This window comes from Aythya fuligula, chromosome 9 (genome assembly GCF_009819795.1).
Source record: "Aythya fuligula isolate bAytFul2 chromosome 9, bAytFul2.pri, whole genome shotgun sequence".
Taxonomy (NCBI): Eukaryota; Metazoa; Chordata; class Aves; order Anseriformes; family Anatidae; genus Aythya; species Aythya fuligula.
This window is the reverse complement of record NC_045567.1, coordinates 2952605-2974630: the sequence shown is the minus strand read 5'-3', so window position 1 is coordinate 2974630 and position 22026 is coordinate 2952605. Positions and strand designations below refer to the sequence as shown.

The window sequence follows — 22026 nt, the reverse complement described above, 5'->3', positions numbered from 1 at the left end:
AGAGAGAGATCAGAAAAAGAAAATCCATACCCACAGGAGGAAGAGATTATTCTTCTCTCCACAGGAGGAGAATAATGAGAAAATAATTTCCTCTGCATTATTCACTGAAAAAAAAATAGTTAACAAGTGGTATTGTGCATTCCTTAATATAACTGAACTGTAATCCTAGAGTTTCCACAAAGCTGAGATGCTGGTAGAGGATAAAAAAAGAGAATATACTGAAACTCATCAGATTGAGGAAGCCTCAGATGTTGCAGTCTGACACAGCAGACTCAAACACAGGAGCATGTTCACTGCACGGAACATGCATAGGACATGTGGTGGGGGGAAGCTTACCCTGCTGTGACAAGATGACTTAATCAGAGGCTGATGAACCACACTCTCCAGCCCACACATAGACAGAACAAGAGTCAGCATGTGGAAGTTAGAATTAAGCAAGCTACACTGGAAGAAATGCTTGGAATCTAATGCTAATGATATCAAAACACAAGAAAAATTTACAGCAGTTCCATCTTTGAGACTGGATATCTTACGAAGTCAATACAGATGCTTTTCTGAAGTGAATGATCCAGTTTCAGCAGCAGTTTCTGGTTCCTATTTAGTGAAGTCTTAAATCTGCATTAGCAAGTGGTCAATTATTTCATAACAATATTCTCTTTGGCCTTAAAATTTATAAGCTTTAAAGATAAAATGAATATAACTGGAGTATTTATTTACTCTGCATAATTAATAGTAAAGACAGTTGTGCTTCAGTTTGTTAGAATACTGTCTAGTTCTGTCTGCTAATCCTAAGAACATTCACTAAAAGTAGACACTTATTAATGATCATGTTCATTTTTGCTTACAGCAAGCACCTTGATTAGCAGAGATCAAATTGTAAAAAGCGATCTGGTTAAAGATCTGAAAAAACTGAACAAGTGATCTTAAAATAATTTACTGAATATGCAACAGGCATCCACACTCCCTGGATGCCTACTGACTTCAACAGAAATCTTACATTTAAAGGAAATAATCTACCCACTTTTCTCAAGACCTACATTTTCCAAAATTACTAATAACTTCTGGTATCTAACTGAGAAAGGGGGATGATTTTCAGAAAACGCTGAGAACCTATTATTTGAAAGTCAAGTCTCTTAAATATGATAACTGAAAAGTCAGAGTTGGGTATTCTTAGTATGCAGATTTGTAGTTTTATGCAAAAATAACTTTAAAAGTTGTGCATCTTTTCCTGGATTGAAATGACCAAAACAGAATTTAATATGTTCCTGAAGCCAAAACGAACACAATAATCTTCACGCTAAATCTCTTTGAATTACCTGACTTGGCAGCTCTATCTTGGCTTTTTATACTGCATCCATTTTCTGAGAGTCAAAGAATTATTATTTGGAATGAAAACATTTATTTTCATTTGCATTACATAGAAACACCTTTCCCAAGGTATGGAAAGCCTATGGAAAGGTTCCAATAACATGATATTTAACAGCATAATATAGATCTGAAAAATCATCATGAATGCATCCCACTTTAAAGACTTCTTTGGAAGTTATTTAACCCTTATGCAAACTTATTTATTTTTTTTATAAACTTCTGCCCTTTGTTATAAGTGGCAATTTATTCAGAGTAATCCAGAGAGTAGTGAAAAGACCTGACCTTGCCCAATTTCTTTTTGAAAGGTTTCATACAGGAAAATGTTTTACCATTTCCATTACCTGCAAGCAAAACTCTAAAAAGCAGGGAGAATTCATATCCTAAAGATCCTGTCTTGTTGGTATTCCTTTCCTTGGTGCCCTTGGATAGAGAGCTGCCAAATTTGCTTTGAGAAGTAATTAAGAAAACTCAGGTGTCTCCTGCTGTTCCTCAGGAGACCATTCCCAGCCTTTGGGAAGCACAAAGTACCACCTCAGTGAGTAGAAACTGAACAGGAATGACACATTCGTCACTGCTGCTGTAGTAAGAGAGGTGTCTGATTTGAAAGATTAACAGTATCATTTTGCACCTTGCTCTCCACCCTTGGAGATGAGCAGTACATAACAGTAGACGTGCACAAGGCCAAATAATAAAAAGCTATAAAGCTTTTTTATGGGCCATAAAGCAACTTCCTCCTCTTCCAATACACCACTGAAAGAAAAACCACTTCTCAGGATGTGTATGGTGTGGAGATGCTGAGTAGAAGAGGTGTAAGGTTTAGTGGCAAAGGAGATGTCAAGGGAAGAGTTGAAAGAACACTCATATTATTTAGATTGTTATGTTAAATAAACTATACAGAACTGTCCTTTTAAAACATTTACTGGTTGACGTGTTGACAATGAACAAATGTTTTAGTGTAAACCTAGTTAGACCAGTTTAAAGAGCTACTGCCCAAAGGTGTGATGTGATTAATTGAACCTGTGGGAATTCCTCATCTACATGTATTTCAGATAACTTAGAAAACTTCAGTGCTGGTACAAATTAACCTTCTTAATTTGCACTGAAACAGAAATAGAGCATTCAGAAAATGAATTACCAGCAATCACCAACCAACATGCACACATTTCTCCATGTCACTGCACAGGAACATGTCTCCCTCCATTCTTTTAAAAGCATTTGAATGGTAACACATATGAATGCTTTTGTTGGAATTCAAAGTGATCTTGACAAATTGAAGAAATGGGAAAAAGAAAAAAGAAATTTGAAAGCTATTAAGAGAGATGTCAAATACTGAAAAAATAGCACTGGCTAGGAAGCAACAAGGCAGAAAGGATCTTGCAGGTGAGGAAGGGGTCTAACAGGTCACAAAATTAAAACATCCCTAGTGTAATACTAATTAAAAAAAAAAAAAAAAAAAGTTTAATTTTCAAATGTATGAACAGTAATGACATAAGATACAGGAGGTGATTGCTTAGTTTGTTTGGCACAGGTAAAGCTTCAGCTGGAGAACTATTTCCAGTTTTGGGGGCCATATTTCAGAAAAGAAAAGACAATCCAGAACATGTGACAGAACCAGTAAAGAAGCTGACACGATCCAGGAGAAGATACTGAAAGAATGGGTTAGCTTAGTCTGTGAGTTAAAAAAGTAGTTCTGCTTTGTTTAGAGGGAAAGGGAGGAATGGAGCTAGATATAATTCATGTTACATCAGTACAATAGCTTGCACTGCAGTTGTTGAATCCATTCCAGCCCTACTTTTGTATTATTCTGACACCCAATGCCCTGGCTTGCCAGTGCTCTATTAAAATTAAATGTCAAGAGATTACAATCTCTAGAAAAGCAAGTAAGAAAGATCCTCATCTGGAGGCAAACAGGGGCACAAAAAATCAGTGATTTGAAAAGAGTCTCACTGAATAGCCTGGTAAATTAGTCATAAAATCAACAAGTGGCTTTGCTGTCTAATCAAATTATTTGTGTGCATCTGTTAGAGTGTGTTTACATCCCCCAAAAATCTTACAGGCTAGGAACTGCATCTGTCTCTCTTCACCAGTCACACCAAATAAGATCAGGATAACTCCCACTGTCTTCAAGGAGTTGTGCTGGATTATCATACTTGAGCTGAGAACAGAATAGGGATCAAAAAGAACAAGGAGCAATGCCGGTGATCCTGTCTTTTCACAACAAAGCAGCCCATTCTCTGCCAGCAGTGGTTAACTGCAATACGCATGGACTGAAATTACGTTTCATAACAGATTTTTGTTAAAGTTACCATCCCCAGAACAAACCTGGCATGTCGGATAGAAGCAATTGCATTACTGAATTCACTGTCGATGCTTCTGCAATTGTAAAATTCTTCATAGGCTGGCCTGGAAGAGCCTTGGTATTCAATGCGGCTGATGCGACATATTCCCACAATCAGAATGATCAGCATCAGGACAAATGCTACACAAAGAGCCCCAATTATGATGTAGAGGGAGTGACGAGGCATGTTTGTTAGACTCTCTGCCATATGCCCAGACTTCCACTGCAGATCTGCCAATGAGAAATAAAAGGTATAATTAGTATTTTGTAGTATTAAATAGTATTTTGTAGTATTCAATAGTATTTTATAGTATTCAATAGTATTTTATATCCTTCCTGCTGAATAGAATTATTTTATTATATTCACTTTCCATATTTTTGTGCAGGCTTTTGAAGCCAGAAGTATGTAATAATACAATATCACCAGAAGCCAGAAATATAACAATACAGGTCTAGGAGTTCCCTCCTACATGTAGGCATGATGCTTTGCTCAAGAAACCTATTACATTTTGCACTAACATCTTCCAACTTCATTCTGCCAAAGACCTTATGTTTGGGATTCACTCTTTGAATGATGTGTGGTAAGACTTGGAAGATGTTGGTTTTGGAACACATTGGGACATGAACATGTTTGGGTCCTTTCACATAAAACTGTTGTGCTCAAGAAAAACTGTGCCTCTTTCATTCATCTTGTAAGGTGTATAGTGCTCTGGAAAGCTCCAGAAGGCAGATATGCCTTAGAGAATCATCTCTAGAGAACATCATTTCAAGGACAAAAAGGGCATTTCATTATACTGAGAGCACTAGAGTCCTCTAGAGCATAATTTCCCTGAGAGGTCTCAAAGTGTCTCAAAGCAGACCTTAAAGTAATGCTAATCTAGAAGAGGCTTCTTGCATTTAAATATTCCAAACCTTTTTTTTTTTTTTTTTTTTTTTTTTTTTTCAAATATTCTTGATATTCTAACTATCATCTATCGATGTCAGACTAGAAAAAAAAAAATCCTCAGAGTAAGGTAGGGAGAAAGCCGGAAAGTTTGACATGTGGGATTCATCTGGGCAGTTTGAACAAATAGCTACTTTTTGTTTCCAATAGTAAAGGGCTGTCCTGATGCACCCCTGCACTTGGAATGGCTTAGACTTTTTGTTCGCAAACATGAGCTGAGTTTACAGGACCCCTTGTTTGTGTTATCTTCCTCAGAGATCAGTGAAGTTTTGATCAGCTTGAATCATTTGGGGATTTAATGTTTCTGAAGTGCTGTTACTGCTATTTGCTCAGTCAGGCTCTGAGGAGTGAATGCAGCTGTGCTCCTTGCAGTTTTGGATGGGTTTCTATTTTTGTTCTGCAGCACATTCGTCACACATGGTGGTTTCTGTCAGGTTGTCAGACTAAGCCAAATCAGATCTAATGTGAGCAGATATATGGGAAGACGGTTCTGATTTAGACTCTGTGTCTTCCATCTCTGGATGATAAGTATGAGAGATATTTCCTCCTTGCTTCTCCAGCAGATAAAAATACAAAGATTAACAGCTCATACTCCAAAGATTAGAAAGAACACATGACAGCTGAAAATTACTGTATACTCAGTTGTCACAGTAATATTAATAAAATTAATTAAGAATTAGATTTCAATGAGCACCATACAGTCTGCACTACAAATACTTTTTAATATTAGTACTCAAGTAACCACATGGCTTGGCTTACCTTGGTAACCACATTAATAATTAAGAAGTGGCAAAGGTTATGATATTAACAAGTAACAAGCAGGCATTAGGGGATTCATGAGAGATGTTTTGTAGCATTTTTACACTGAATGCTCCATTAACTTTTTAGGCAAATACAGTTCATCTTGAAAAGAAAAATCTACTCTTTATACTTAAGATCAAATTAATCATAATTGATCAGTACTGCTAACACTGGTAAGAACAATAAGATGATATAATAAATATCACAGTTCACCTAGGCACATTACATTTCACTTGGCTGTTTTTTTGTATATACAGCACTTGAAAATTGAAGAGTGCAGTTTGACAAAAAGATAACCCTGAAATCTTGCTAGGGTAGTCACTTCAAGCCCATAAAACAGACAGCTAGTGGAAAAAAATTGGGAACTACTAACAGCAATTACAGAGTTTTTCCAGGAAAAAAAAAAAAAAAAAAGTACATCAGTACATCACTCTCTTTCATGCTTTATGGCTACTAACAGAATATCACCTAAGATAAAACGTGGTCCACCCAGTCAAATGACTCCTACAGCCCTGACTGTTCCCCTTTTGAGCAGCCTGAAGCCTGGCTTTATCCTGTCTTTTTCCAGCATTCAGAGGGATGATCCAGTGAGGAAGCCAGTGCACAGGGTTTAAATTTAATTTCCAATACAATATTAACCATTATGCACAAAATGCTGAAGCGATATGATAAATATTTCAAGGGGCTATGGAGAGACTAACAGAAGCAGAAATACCAAAAGATTCAATCTTTAGAGGTGGACAGGAATCCAATGCACCATTGACTGAACTCCAGCAAGTCCAGATGTACTGCACCAGGTTAGAAAAGGGAAATTAGAGAAGGCCTTTCTGTTTCTGGTCATGATCAGGATTGGGTTCGGAATAGCTGGATAACCCAGTGCAGGAGAGAACCAACACAAAGAACTTCCTGGGAATAGACAGTTCTCTAGAAAAATCTGCAGATCAAAATGCTTTCAAATCCTTCTGCAAAGTGATTTCTTCAAAACTCAGTCCCTGTCTATTTGCATAATCCTTTATGTACCTGTTAAAATCCAGACGGTTTAGGAAAGCTTCCACAGCTTTGGGTATAAGCCACTGCATTGATTAGAGAGGCTGTATGTCCATACTTAGATCTGACTGTTGTGAAGCATCGCAGGGCCCCCTAATAACACAGCACTTTACCTTGATGCTGTTTCAAAGTAACTAATAGCAAGGGAATGTGTGACCTTTGCTGATGTTATGCTTATTGAAGAAACTTTTGGTAAATTTTAAATGTAATTGTCCTTCAAAATATATCTCTGCATGATTATGCAAAGATTTTTTTTTCCCATTTTCACTCCTTTAAGGCTAATCCAAACCAGAAATTTTAGATTGGATTTTTAATATCTGCTATGTTATTATTATTACATATGCACACTCTAGTAGCTGTCCTGATTTGTTTGGAGAAAATAAATAAATAAATAAATAACTTTAACCTCTTTAATTGAGAGCAATTGCCATGAAAATAACTACATGATTTTTTTCTCCAAATATTGAGATGGAAAAAACAAAAGGTCCAGTATTTCTGGTTGAGAATCAGACTTGCAGTATTATCAATGCCAGTTAACTTAGATAATTCTCTGCCTCCTACTACTGCAATCACAGGATAAAAGAAAAATCAGTAGTGAAAGGCTTAAAACAGCAACAACTATGTGCTATTGCTCCTTCCTATCATTTAAACTTACAAAGTTTATGCATGTGTAATGAGCAGAAACACCAGGTTCCTGAGCAGCAGACAAGGCCACTGTGGTTCAAGTATAAGCAGATGCTACATGTAGAGAAATATGCACTAAGCAGAGACATCTCCTCCCTCAAGAGAATGAAATTTCAAGCATAGTTTTATCCACTCTCCCTCCAGCCAACTTACTAACGGGGTCAGAAAGGAATTGGTGTTGACTACTCGCAGATGTAAGCCTGAACCTCACCTGCCTTACACAGTGCTTAGGGGCATGCATCCCTTACAGGGGCAAGCAGGAATAGTTGAGCAGCTAGGCAATAGAAAACATTCTGCTTCACCCATCTTCTCAGGTGTTTACACCAGGTATATGTGGTGCAAAGAGCCAAACTTAGTGACTGTAGGGCAACAGAATAGAATAGAAATAAACTTAAAAAACAGTTGATATGTTTAAGTAATGTGTAAGTAAAGAGAGAAGTTTCATATCCTCCTTGTGGAAGTGAGATAAGGAAAACATTTTTATTCCATCCTTTAGGTAGGCATTTTCTCAGGAGTGTACAATAGGAGTTTTCTGAGTCCTGAGTCCCTTCTGTTTATTTTTTTTAATATGTGGCATATCACTGCAACATTAGCTGTGCTAACAGGTGTAAATCCCCTCACAGAAACGTGTATATCTGTGCAATATCTCGAGGGGATCCATGAGCACAGTATCTGAGCATTGAAGCAGTTAAATACATGGCGAAACTCTAATAAAGAAGACATCTGAAGCCCAAGAACAAGCCATCAGCGAAATCCAAAGCAGCTCTCAAAGCAGGAGAAATAATGAAGTCTAATTTCTGTTTTAAATCTTCCACAATTAGGCTTTAGTGTGAATTTACACTAAAGCTTTTTCCATGCTAAGAAGGATTACACTGGAGCTGTTACTAGACCCAACCCCGGAACCTCTGTAAGTCTTACTAAATATTAGAAAATACTTTGTTCTGGAGACCTTTACCTTTCTAACAAACCTAGTGGAAATTGGCCTAGGGTTAGAAAAATTAGTCCTGAAAAAGACAGTGACAGCATGCATACACCAGTCAGCAGAATTACACAGGATTTGTTTCCTTAGGTAAGCAAGTTCAAAACAGTTTTGCAGAAACACTGCTGGAACTGCAGGTGCTTAGAAGTTGGTACCAGTCTGTTAGCACCTTGCTTATGGCTCTGTGGAAGTATCCTTTACACAAGGCAAGTATGAAAACAAGCTCTGAGGCATACATGCAATTAAAAGGCAAACTGCTTAGTGCCCAACTGTGAAACAGCATCTTTGACAATCTGGTCCAGCACCTCAACCAAGCAGGGTGCCCAGAAACAGAATTTTCTATCTTCCATAGACACTTTTGAACAGTTACAGTCTCACCTTCATCCAAATCAACCTTATGCTTCATCCCTATCATCCAAATCTGGTTCAGCATTTTCCTATAAAACACATTTAACAGAATTTTGATGATTTACAGATGATTTAGAGTGCAGCAGACAGATATTTAGAGACAAGTGTAAATTTCTGTAACATCTGTATCGCTTTTAGAAGTTTTTAGGACAACTAACTACATAGCTATATATGCATAAAACTTTTGTAAAGTTTTTATGAACTTTACTACATATATAATTTTAAAAAGTTCTATAAAGTTTTTACAAAACTTACGTATTTCGCAGTTTGCACCAACCCATCCATGTGGACAATGGCAGGTGTAACCACTGGGCTGATCTATGCAAGTTCCAGCATGATGACAGGGGTTGCTGTCACAGTCATTAATATCAATTTCACATTCTTCACCTTATATAATGGAGAAAAAGAAAAAAAATCTATATAGCAAGTATATAATCTGTATATCAGGTATGTCATCAATGTCATTTGATTTTTCTTTAACTGCATAACACCTTATAGCTCAATAGCATCTTTAGTCTCAGAACATCAGAAGTATTCCATAATGTTTCAAGAAGTCAGTCTCACAGAGCCCCTAAAAAGGAAAAATCCTCATTCAAACAGGTGAAAACAAAGCCTGAGGGCTAAGTGACTCGACTGACCTCACTTAGATTATCCATCTCCCCTTTCTTTAAATACGAGTTCCTTCCAAAGCAAATATGATATAACAATTTGCTACATATATCCTGAAGTGCTAGAGTAATTATAAGTAATCAGTGCCTCTAAGAAACAGCCATTGTGCAAGAGAAAGCTAAATTTTTCTGTTTTTTGTTTGTTTGTTTGTTTTTTAATGGCCTTTAACAATCACAGAACAAAGAGCACCATTTGATCTACAAAAAGGCTATGAACAGGTTCATCTATTCCCACGACTCGTCTATTACCTTATATGACTAACAGAACATCAGGTTGCAAATTATTTTGACAGCAGATATTTGGATTACACCAATCATGTCAATTTAAATACAAGGCCAAAGGATTAAATGGGCTGCTTACCATTACTCTGAAAGCACAAATTGATTTGTAACAAGCACTTTAGGGCTTTTAGCAATTGCATATTCAGGTAACAGAATGAGCTGTTTCTTCAGCTCACAATAACTAATAGGTCAAGGTTAAAACATCCTCCAGTTTCAACAGTGTCCAATTAGTACAATAACTTACCTGAAATTCTTCAAAATGTTATTTTTAAAATGTAATCTAGTCGCAAGCAGAAACGCCAGAAAGCATATTAAACAGCTCTTAGTCTAGTAAATTCTCTTTAGCCATAGTTTGTTTTTTGTTTTTTTTTTTGCAAAATTATTAAATATCAAAGCAGTTGCAAGTAATATCAATAACTTTTCATTCTCACCAGACTGATTACAATTCACCGATGTCCAAATTAATTTGTTTTCTTGAAGAGATGTTGTTTTACATGGTATTTGTCTTGGACACTGCAAACACTGACATCCTGTGTACTACACAAATTAACTTGCCTGCATATCCAGGTGCACAAATACACGTAGCATTCAGTCCTTCGCTGTCACAAGTGCCACCATTCTGACAGTTGATGTTAATGCAAGGGTCTTTGTATAATTCACAGTGCCTTCCTGAATGGGAAAAATTAGTAACTGCTGTTAACTTTACCCACGCTGACAGTCTGAAGTCAGAACAGGTGATAACTTCATCTGGATGAGCACAACAATGTCCAGCTGTCAAGCCTACCATAAAACCAAAGCCCTGTATTTTATGCTGGCTAAACTTTTAACGCATGTGCTTCCCTTCTGACCCACCAAGGGAGGTAGGGAAGTTTCTGCTACCAAGAACTGCTGGAGTTTCTATGAAAAACCAATGGTACAATAAAGCATAATCTGATCAGCTATGTAACATTCCTCAATATGATACATATCATATAATATATTTTTCATTATTTATTAAATTTGTTTTTATATTATGTGTTATATGTATGATATTATTCCTCAATATATTATTTAAACAATAATCATCTTCAGTAGTAATGTGATGTAAGAATTCCTTTAATAGGCATTCTGATACCTCTGAGTGACTTTTGCAGGACACTGAGGAGTACAGCTAAGTCAATAAGAGGAGACATTAATTTATTCAAATGTATACTTATAAGTAAACAGCTCAGTTTAGTTAATCAGCTTCTTGCCACTAGTCCTGCAGCACAGCAGCAGAAGCCAGCATAGCCAGAAGCCCACCCGTGCATGCTGGCCCAAGCTGCAGTCCAGAGCAGTGCTAACAGCCTGGAGCCCACGCAGGGGAAGGCAGGGGGTGTGGAGGCAGGATTGGGGACTGCAGACAGGGGCAGGTGTTAGTAAAATTGAAGCCCACATAATATCTTGAGCTGGTTACCTCTGCTCCATTCATTAGTGTCACTGAATACCTTAGGTATGGAATGAAGGAAGCTCAGTTATCAGGAAAAACTGTTCAGAGGACCAGGTCCCCTGCTTTCATTTGAAGCACAATGTGCTGAACACATAGTGCTCTCACTTGTGTGTACACGATGGCTGAAAACAGAACATGAAGTCATAACATTATGGTTAAGTGCTCTTTAAACTGTCATGAAAAGCTGAGGGTCATTTCCTCACTAAGCCTCTAAAATGATGAATTCTCTATTGTCCAAGAACAGTGCAATCACCAGCATGAAATGAAGCTGTGAGTGAGTGTTACTTATCAACACAGATATTGGTACTCTTAATGAGAAAAATGCTGGGTTAATGTTCCACAGAACATAGTCATCCAATGTAAAATATATTTATTTTTAATAGCAATAATATATAAATTCAAAATTTTCTCACAGCATGATTCAAAACAGAATACACAAAACATAGTAGCATTTTATCCCTACATAAAGGGATGTATCGCAGAGAGCCGATATGTACTACGCTGTCTAAAACTGAAGTCTATCTGAAGATAAAAAAAATTCTACATCTGAACACACACTTTTCTGCTGTATTTGATAAATTACTTATGAAGAACTGAAGACATATTCCATTCAAATATATCCAGGACTACATGTGGTTAACAGGAGAAATCACAGAACTACTGCTGTCTCTGGGCTTTACAGTCTTCTAAATGAACAACCAGAATAAAAACTTTATTTTTTTCTCCTTTATGTTGATCTGTTTCAAATACTGATATTTTAGTACTGTGTTTTTATTTCCCTTCACTAGGAAAATACAAAATATGTTTTAGAAAGACCTCCTTATCACGTCTCCCAAGAATAGCTGATGAAAAATTTTATTTAACTGTTATGATGTCTTTTAGAAACGTATCACTTTCTAAAGTGTCTTAAAAACAGCTTAAAAATATATAAAAATATATAAATTAAAAAAAAAAAAAAGAAGAAGGGGAAGGGGAAGAGAAGTAATACCTAAGAAGAACAGACAAACTATTTGTCCACATTACAAGGACATATATTTGTAACAGGTCAGCAGCATCTGAATGACTCACTTGAATAAAGACTATGGGATCACGATCTATGTTAGAGTTTGTTTCTGTTAATTTCACATGTGGGTTTTCTTTTTGCTCAATGGAGGATATTTTATATCTGTTTGTAGAAGAACCTATTATAAGAAACTAAGAACAATTCAAAGAACAAGAGGCAAAAACCGTTTTACCTTCATATTCAGCAAGACACGCACACTCATAGCTATTGACGAGGTCTCTGCAGGTGGCCCCATTCTGGCAGGGTGCAGAAAGGCATTCATTATATTCCTCTTCACAGTAAAGGCCGTGGTAACCTAAATCATGTGAAGAGGAAATAAAACCATCAACAAAACACTTCCCAGTAAAAATTAACAACTAAGTCTTCATAGATTGCAGGCAGACGTGTTAATTGAAATATACCGTACAGACAGATGCATGTTAAGACATTGATTTTAAGGGCATCTACTTCCCAGGTAAAATTATCAAAAAAAGAAAAAAAAAAAAAAAGAAAAAAAAGGAAAAAAAAAGAAAAACAGGAAGCACAATTTTCTGAGAGATGCCCCAGCCACTACCAATGCGATGAACCACAGAAAGGCAGTAAGCACCAAGGCAGCTGGCCAAGGCCACTACAGACAATGCAAACAACTGCACTCTGCAAAATAGAATAATCTATTATCTACATGTCTTTGAGTTTTCTTGAATCCTTGCATCAAAGAGGCTTTTCATCAATGAGGTGATAACTGTATAACTGTAGTTAGAATGATAATAGTTTATGTATTTCAACTTTAATGCTCTACTATGTCAAAACAATTTAGAAGCATTAAGATATATTATTTTTGCAGTATTCACAAGTAGTAGGCAGGTATTGTGGTCTGAAGAAAACAGGAGCACAAGAGATGTTCAAGACCTGCTAATAGCCACTTACTAAGTCAATTCTATCATGAAATAAGAAATACGGAATTAATCTGCTTGAAATAATGCTTTTCTTATGATTCAGCTTATCATGTGATCATCAGTTTTAACAGTAGTTGAAATAACTTTCTAGATATAGTAGATAAGATCAAAGCAATACCTATTCTTAAGCAACAATATAAATTAGTACAGTATAAAAATTGAAATAAACCAACTGCAATGCAGTAATAATAATCTCTTGATTATATTGGTTATTTAGGATTAAATAAGAAGAATCGTAATCCTGGTCATTTTGAAGACAATTTGTTACCTTAGCTTATTTAATTCCTCCAATAAACTCAGGTTATACTTCTACTAATGAAAAGCTTCCTCTCTTCTGCCTTCTACTTTCTACTTTTTTTTTTCTCTCTCTCTTTTTTTTTTTTTTTTTTTTTTTTTTTTATCCCAAGTAGGGGCTTTCCAGCTCCAGAAACGATATCTACATTTGTAGGTAATTAATCCATCAACAGGCAGTTGAAACAGGCAGTTTCAGATTTGCTTTCACGTTAAAAACACTATTTCACAAAGAACAAGCATACAGAAAAGATATGTCATGATACATTAACACTACATAAAGCTACTCTTCCAACCCCTACCATGGATTAATTTAGGTTAAAGCAGTTATACATTTAATCTTCCTAACTCATCATAGCCAATATTTCCCTCTTGACCTCTTGTTAGCATGATGCAATACCATAAATATGTGCTTGTAATCTACAATACAATGCTGTGCATTGGAACACAGTTTATGTTTTTTCAAATCTTGATTTATGTGCTAACTATAAAAGCAACAGGTGAATGAGTATACCATGAACACAGATGCTAAGGGCATGGATAAAGATGCCAAAAAGGACGAATTACAACGTGTAGTATTTCAGAGCAATTTTACTTTCTCAGATAGTCTCTAGGTTGCAAAAGCTTGCAGATATGAAGTGAGGATATCTTTCAAGTAGAAGCAACCAAAAAGAGGGGCAGATTCTCATCTTAGTAAGGGGCAACCTATATTCACTCTCGTAGTCTAAAGTTTTCCCCAAATTGTCACAGAACCACAGAAAAGAGGACAAATGGCACCTCCAGACACCGTTTCACTCCCTCTCCTCCCATTACATATAATTAAAAGTAAGGCTGCCTGAAGATACACCAGATATTAGTACTGCACAAGATACATCCACAATACCATGGTTTTGCACACAATTATCTTTCAATAGTCCGTAGTTGGACAAGTAGCTTACTAAGAAAAACTTCAGAAACACTTTGTCGGAAGCTGCTAGCCAGGCACCACAGAACTGATGAGCTAAGTGCCACCCTCCTTCCTCTGCCTGCAGGTCAAGAGCCGGTGCTTGCCACGTGTCCCACACTTTTCACCCTTCCCAGAGACAAGAATCCTTGAAAATCCTTGCCCACTCCCCAAAACCCATGGGAAACATGGCATGGAAGGCGTGGTACACAGGGAGGAAAAGGTGCTTTCAGTCTCCTTGACAAGGCACATCTTGCCCATGCATGGTCCCCCCTCGCCAGCCCCACGCTTTTAAATTGTACTTATATAAACCATGTATGATGCTGAATGCATACATATGTCTTCAAAAAGGCAACAGTAGAATGCTTGTATCTTTTATCAAAGAATTAGATGGAAATGGGAGAATTTTTCAGAGATAACTTCAGAATAACGGGTTCTAGCAGGGTTGTTACCTTTCTTCGTTGTAACGTGAATTCTGATATTTTTGTATTCACAGGCAATGGCAAACAGAGCTCTTTGCCTATTTTGTGGTGTAACATTTCTGTGGACATATTCAGAAAGAAAGAAATGATATCTACATGAACAACACTACTCTAGCTTCTGTGTCCTGGGCAGCAAAAACAAACAAACAAAAAAAAACAAGCACATTTGACATTGCAGCTTCAAAAAGGGCACCTAAAATTATTAAACTCTTTTTTTTTTTTTTTTCTCCAAGTCACTACAAAGCGAATATGCCTTCAGTAACTATGCCTTCATGCACGCAAGCAGAACTCGCCAGTTGATTTGATATGCGCTCTTCGGAGAATTGGGGAAGGGACAAGTAAACTAAAAAATACAAAATAATTAAAATTTAATTAAAAGAAAGTGTCCCTACATTATGCCTTCTCCCTCTACACGACCATCCTTTTGTTATTGTTTTTTTGGCTGCCACCCTCCTATGGATTCCCAAATCCTTCTCTGTGAAGCAACGGAGAGGCTTGGGCTGTAGACAGCTACGTACACCAAGGTAGTTTTTCACATGTCTGTGTTAAAAATTGCAAAGGGAGAAAACATGAAAGGGAGCACACAATCTGTGTCAAACAGGCTGATGAGAAGAAGCCATGGGTTTTATCAAAGCCCTGAAGAACAGTTGATGGGGCAAAAAGTACAGCAGTGCTTGCCAACCTCTTGAGAATATCTGCACTAACAGGTTAACAAAAGGGAGAGAGAAATGCTTGCTCTCCCTTTACAAATCAATAAAGAACAAAGTTGAAAGCTTTTGACGCTTTCTCAGACACTAGCCCCTCAGCAGTGATTCCCTGTGCTTATTCACACTTAACACTTCAGCAAATCAAGACAGCAAGACAAAAAAAACACCTTTATTTGGAAGGCCTAATGGGATAAAATGCAATAGAGTGCTCTAATTCACAGGGAACGTCAGTTCATACATAGCCCCTCACTAACAGAGTTGCTTATTATATGGTCAAGAAATAAATGTTATCGGTTAAAACCTGAGCTTATATAGAAATTAAATAAGTGAGAAAGAGAGAAAAGCTGCTCCAGATGGCAGGAATGTAGGGAGGCATGCTTACCAGCCTGCCATGGGCAGATTGCATTCAGGGCAGTCTTAAAGTAGAGGTGGAAACAAGATGAGGAACCAGAGGCAATAAAGGGCTCATAGAGAGTCTGGAACTAGAATTAACCTGAAGTCACTTCTGCCAGAGTTTGCATTTCCCACCCCAGCTCCAAAATATGGGAAGGGGAAAGACAGAGAAAAGAAAAATTGCTATTGCTGTAGGCAAGTGTTGCACCTGCCTCTGCAGATGCACTAAGATAAACCTACGCTCCCACGCCCAGCTATTTAGACACATGAGCAAAAAGCCAAGTGCAGACGAAATACTCCAAGGCACTACATCTGAAATTGCCACCACTTTTCATACCCTGGGGATTTTTTTCTGACACTCCTCTTATTTTCAAATTCTCTCTTTTTGCTATCATATATGCTTACAAAGCAGGGGAGAAGTGTTTATGTCTGTATGTGTGTTTTGCAGTTTCAAACTCCTTACTCCTATGTCTTTAAAAAAAAGCCAAATGCAAAAGTTTGCTGCAATAGTAAGTTATTCAGTTTCTAGATAGATGTCTTCACTTTGAGGCAGAAAAAATAATAAAAGAATATATTAAATGTTTGCATTTGAAACTAGCAAAAGCAGCTTTATTAAATGAATAGAGAATAAAGAGGTGGAAAGGCTTAAGACGAGAAAGAAACGGCTCTGGGATTCAAGGACTAAATAAATGTAAATGTGAAATGTAAGAATTCACATACAATTGAGAAACTACACATAAATAAGAAACAGTTTTAGAATTTGTTGTACAGGCTTTTAAGTTCCAACTAACCCTCTCAGCAGGACATTTGAAAAAGATACATATTCAATTTAGAGATGACTTATGCTTCCTACCCCCTACATTTGGGAACGGGAGCATTCAAAAGCATTAGACAGCTTTCCAAGTTAATTTATACAAATTAGGTTTTCTATACAAGCTATTAGATGATGTAGGTTATCCATAACCATGCTCACGAGAGCCAACACAAAAAGAAAATCAGTATCAAATGCCTGGTTGTGTGTGTTCTGCAAATTGTGCAGATAGGCAAGTTCAATAATGATCATTTATCATTCTTTAAATCTGTAAGCTGGCAAAAAAAAAAAAAAAAAAAAAAAGAAAGAAAAAGAAAAAAAAAAAGAATCCAAATTGCCTACTAAACAAGGAGACTTGCAGACCTTGTGCTGATTGGAACTGTTTAAAATTCCTCTCCTGTTTAATTTCTGAGACAGAAGTAACACAGATGAAAATCCAGCTGACACTGTATGCCTGCTGGTAGAAACTGTGAATAAAGGAAGGATGGCATTCAGGTCACAGATACAAGCAAAACTCTGCAGTGCTTTGCTTCTGTAATAAGAAATTACATCCCCTGCCAAATACCTCATAAAAAGAACATGGCATCCTAGGACTGAACACACACACAAAAAGTGAAATTGGCAACTTCTAAAGTTATGGGTTGTTTTGTTTTGTTTTATTTATTTTATTTCCTTTTTTTGTTTGTTTGTTTGCTTTGCCTTTTTAATTTAAGTAGCAGGTTCCAGATATACTGTACAACCAAGACAGAAGAGAGATCTAAAATGTAATTTAATAGTCCTACCATTAATGTTTCTACATTACATATATGAATTCAGTGATATGTTTGAAAGTGAGAGACACCCTCACAAAGAAGTTTGTAGTCCTGGAGCTGGCACACTGATGCTGAGAGCCTGCAAGTCAGAAAGCCCCAGGCTCAAGAAGAAGGGATCGTTTCTTTCTTACTAATATATTGTAACATCTCCGTTTAGTCCAGAATGTTTATTATTAAACCTTGATAATGCTGCCAAACTGCACGCAAATTTTATTCACCCACTTTACAAGTAATGTAGCAGAGACTATCAAAATCTCTGCAGGCAAAATTGTAAATAGAATCCAGGTTTTTAATACAGCTGAGGCCTAATTCATGCACTTTATCACACTGCTTTTTAATGAGGATAGCAAAAACGTGTTGGGCCATGCTCTATAGTCTCTACTTTAGCTTTTTAGGAGTTGTAACATTGAAATCCTAAAATTTAATTGTTCTTGGCTGTCTTTAAAAAAATTATGGAAACCATTTGCAAAGTTTGCGTTATGGTGACTTCTAAACACTGAACTATAAAGAACTCAATTTCCATTTGTCTGCTGTGCCATTAAACTATGGGGAAAATCTCTGAAAGTAGGTTGTTAAAATTCTGCTGATAATCTATATATAAAAAAAAAAAAAAAAAAAAAAAAAAGAAATAAAGATTCATAACCATTAAAAGGCACAAGAAAACAATTTTCACTATTCCTATTTTCCTACATCTTGAGTGCTGTTCTAATGACCTTCAGAAATAAATCATCCAAATTTTTCAATTATTTACAAGTTAAAAGAACAATTTCATAATTTGGCCTTTAGTTTTACCACTATATGAAGCAGGTAATCCTATTTAGAGGGAAGTCCTTCTAAAACAAATAATCATTTTAAAATTGAAATTGCAGCAGTCAATCGTAAACAATGGTTTTAATGTTTTTAAAAAAGAAATCATTTTTTTAAATACTTCTAATAAAATTTCACATGTGGAGCAATGCAAAAAAGTACAACTTTAAGAAGGGTAATATAGGGTCTTGGATACAACCTCTATGGCTTCTTACCTGGCTAACTTTTAAGATCACAAATATTATTTAAATAAAAATAAGTTTCCATAATATATGAGAGGTAGAAGACAGGTAGAAGACATACTGAAGATTCTTAAGCCTTCTCTGGTTTTCCCAGAACAAGAAATGCCTAGCATCGCCTTTCAGGGACGCCTCAGGAGAGCCCTTGTGCTGGACAGCTCCTGATACTACAGTTCCAAGTTGGATCCCTTTTTGTGCTAGAAACGTAGGAGAAAATTTTGACACTAACTGGGAAGTTCAGGCTTCGGATGACGTAATGCATCAGTTATCCAAGGGTAAAATATCTTTCTTTGTTTTTCAGTTTCTATAATTCAAAGCATTTGTCTCCTGTCTATTCTTTTCAGAACTTTCCAGAGCATACACAGCACAGGTATTTTTTTTTAAAATGCTCTTTGTACTCTTTGTAGGTCTTTTTTTTTCCCCCAGTTAACTCTGGTTTCAGTCATACATCAAAAACCACTGAAGAATCAAACCATATAGATATATTTTCATCACTTTCCATGTCCTCCAGAGTTAGGCAGCTCCTCATCTCAATAGTTTCACCATCCTCTGTAGAGATTTTTCTTGACCATGCCCTAACTGCTTGCACTATGCAACAGCTAGAAAAACAGCCCTTTTCTATTCAGAATCTGAACAAGTTAACAAAATACACACTAGCCAAGCAAGGAATAGCTTGATGCTACCAAGCAACTTTCATGTTCCTACCTGTCAAGTGTTCCCCTCCACATCATATCTACAGGTGTAGATATTTATTTATTTAGAATCACAACCCGTTTTCTCCTGTTCACGCCCTCTGCTATTTAGTCCTTCTGAGGACTGGGCAAGGAAAAGAACAGTGAATGAGTAAATATTAAACTATCACGTTATTAGTTCTAATAAAGAATTCAGGAAAATATCACCTGGAAAATTCAACCACTTGCAATCAAAAGATATTTTTTCAGACATGGAACTAATTATCAACTTATATGAATTCTAGCTTGTTCTCTCAATAAGACAGGTATGCTAGCTCTATTTAAATATGATTAAGTATGTTGCTTTTCATCTCAATAATCAGTTATATTCTCTAGGGGTTCCTCTGTTATGCAATACAATGGCAAAGCATTTAAACACTTCAAAAAGGAGGACTGAAAATTTGAAATGAAAGAATTGTCATCTTCACTTCCTGAAGTATATAACAGAAACCAAATGATAGGTCATACTACTTCTGTATTCTGAAGTCACTTAAATATCCTCACCTATCATGCCACCAAAACAAACAAACAAACAAACAAACAAATCTACCTACACTCTAGTTTCAGAAAAGCTGCAAGCTTTTATTTATTTGTTTATTTATTTTTGTTGGGGGGGTAGTGATGTTTGTTTTGTTTTAAATGAGGTAATATGTCTCGATGCTTACAGAAGTTCCTATATGATATCATGAGATTTTTATAATACCATAGGTATAATTTCTCATTTCCTGAACAAGAAATAAATTATAACACTGCTATACTGCTATGGTAGAGTCTGCACTTCACATTTATATCTTTCTCCTTTTATAAAGCAGAATGTAGAATGTATTTTGATTATAAACCTGTAATTTCCATTAACTTCTGTTCATTTGTGAGTACTTCTCAAAAAAAAAAAAAAAAAAAAAAAAAAAAAGGTTCTGATGGTTCTTTCATTGTGTCTAAGTAGCGATGATTAATGTTAGTGTCTGACCTATTACCAGAAGTGTCTTCTTCCCAAAATCAAAACACAATGAAAGAACAAAATCTCAGCAATAAAGCTGTGAAACTATACAACCATATTTTGGCCTCCCTCTCAGGATAGCATACATCAGCAAGAATCTTGCTACACAGCATGATTCCTTATGCTGAAGTATTCATAATGCTGAAACCTGTTCTTTCCACATCTATTGATTTAATGAGTGATAACTTATTTTCAAAAATCAATCCATTATTCCTACAAAGCGGTGAATGCTTTCATCCTTGACCAGTTTCAAACTTTCTTCTCAACATATGGAACTTCCTTGATGATCATATATATCAGTTACTGAAACTAACACTTTGAAGTGTGCACTAAATATACAATCCAAAATATAAGCTGGTAGTTCTTACTTGTGTCTTCAGAGATCTTTTTTCAGATGAGATACCAGTTTTACGGGCTACAGAATCTTAGATAAAACCTCACTCCTGTCAAGGAAAATAGAAGAGTTGCCTATATTTCACCTTGCTCTAAGAAGGCATAAGAAACACAAGCAGCAAGAAGGGACATTGGATCTTTCTTCCTCAAAATGCCAACAATACTTGAAAGTCAAATGAAACACCTATTTTTACCCTGTTTTTGTCTTAATACTCACTATACTACTGTGAGAAGAAACGCATTATAGGAACAGATTGTGGGCTTCCTTCTAGGGAGCAGAAAGAGAAACTTCTCTGGAAGAGAAAGAAGCCACCTTCTTTCTATGTACAAGCCAAAAGAAAGCATTGGGATGCTGTACATACTAATACTCAGATTAGCAATCTACTTCAGGCTTTATGATTGGTAGGGTAGCTCCACAACTTGCTAACTGAGGAGACAAGGAAAAGAGCTGGAGATGGAGACTTGCGACTGGCTTCCCAGAAGACAAGTCAAAGCAGAGAGCAGGCATTTCTCCAAAAGGAGCTTCCAAAACAATACGCACATCGCAGTGTCACGTTTATGTAGTTACTAACTATCCAGCTTCACTCCTTAACTCATCCTTGTGCACTGGGGATTTATTTTCCACTTAACTTTTGCAGATTTCAAGTTTATAGCTGCATAGGAACTTTTTTTTTTTTTCTTTTAAACAATAGTGCAAAAATTATTTAAACCAAAAGAAAGATTATTGTTTTTTACCCTGTAAATGCATAAGTGGTAGTGGGTGTGCACTAAAATATAATCTTTTTCTACACATATGGTATAATTCATTCAATTACTCTACCTATTAGTTTTCAGGGCTAAAATATTTAAAGGGGCCATAAAAGCTCAATACTTTACAACATTGGTATAATAAAGAAAAAAATATCTAGACCTAAGAAAAACGCAACCCAGACACCATGCACAGACAAGCTGTGTCATCAAGCAGGTACCACCCAAGCCCACCAGCTGTACTCACCTGAGCAGTACCACTGGAACTTCTGAAGAGAGATAACTTATACAAGCATGGCAGAACTAAACCCTTTAGGGTAACCATTTTTTTCCTTCCTTTGTTGAACTACCTTGTCTGTTTCCATTCCTTCCCCAACATTGCTGTCATGTTTTCCATTCTCTCTATCAAATTTTGTAATTTCGATGACAGTGATACCTCACCTTAGAAAGGTTTATCCTGCACAATACTCTTTTATAACACAGCTGTAAATATCACCAACCCATATGGATCTCAGTGGGTATTTTCAGTGCTTACCCTGCAATTTTTGATTTTCTAAATCAAAAGATTCCTATTGTCATTCTAAACAGATAGAACATCTGCTCAACGTGTTTTACATACTGAAAAGAAAAGAGGAATTAATTTTAAACTATATATATTTAAACTATATATAAACTATATATTGGAATCT

The 22026-nt window shown here is 36.3% G+C and overlaps 1 protein-coding gene across 1 annotated transcript in view; it reads right to left on the bottom strand.

Annotated features, from left to right (window-relative positions):
* The window catches only part of DNER (delta/notch like EGF repeat containing), a 119970-nt gene that overhangs the window by 4435 nt on the left and 93509 nt on the right, over positions 1 to 22026 (bottom strand). The window contains exons 9-12 of the mRNA XM_032193157.1: positions 12222 to 12344; positions 10074 to 10187; positions 8824 to 8955; positions 3691 to 3937 (exon numbers count right to left, since the gene is read on the bottom strand). Coding sequence (XP_032049048.1) covers positions 3691 to 3937; positions 8824 to 8955; positions 10074 to 10187; positions 12222 to 12344 — 616 coding nt within the window. The remainder of the gene's footprint in view (positions 1 to 3690; positions 3938 to 8823; positions 8956 to 10073; positions 10188 to 12221; positions 12345 to 22026) is intronic.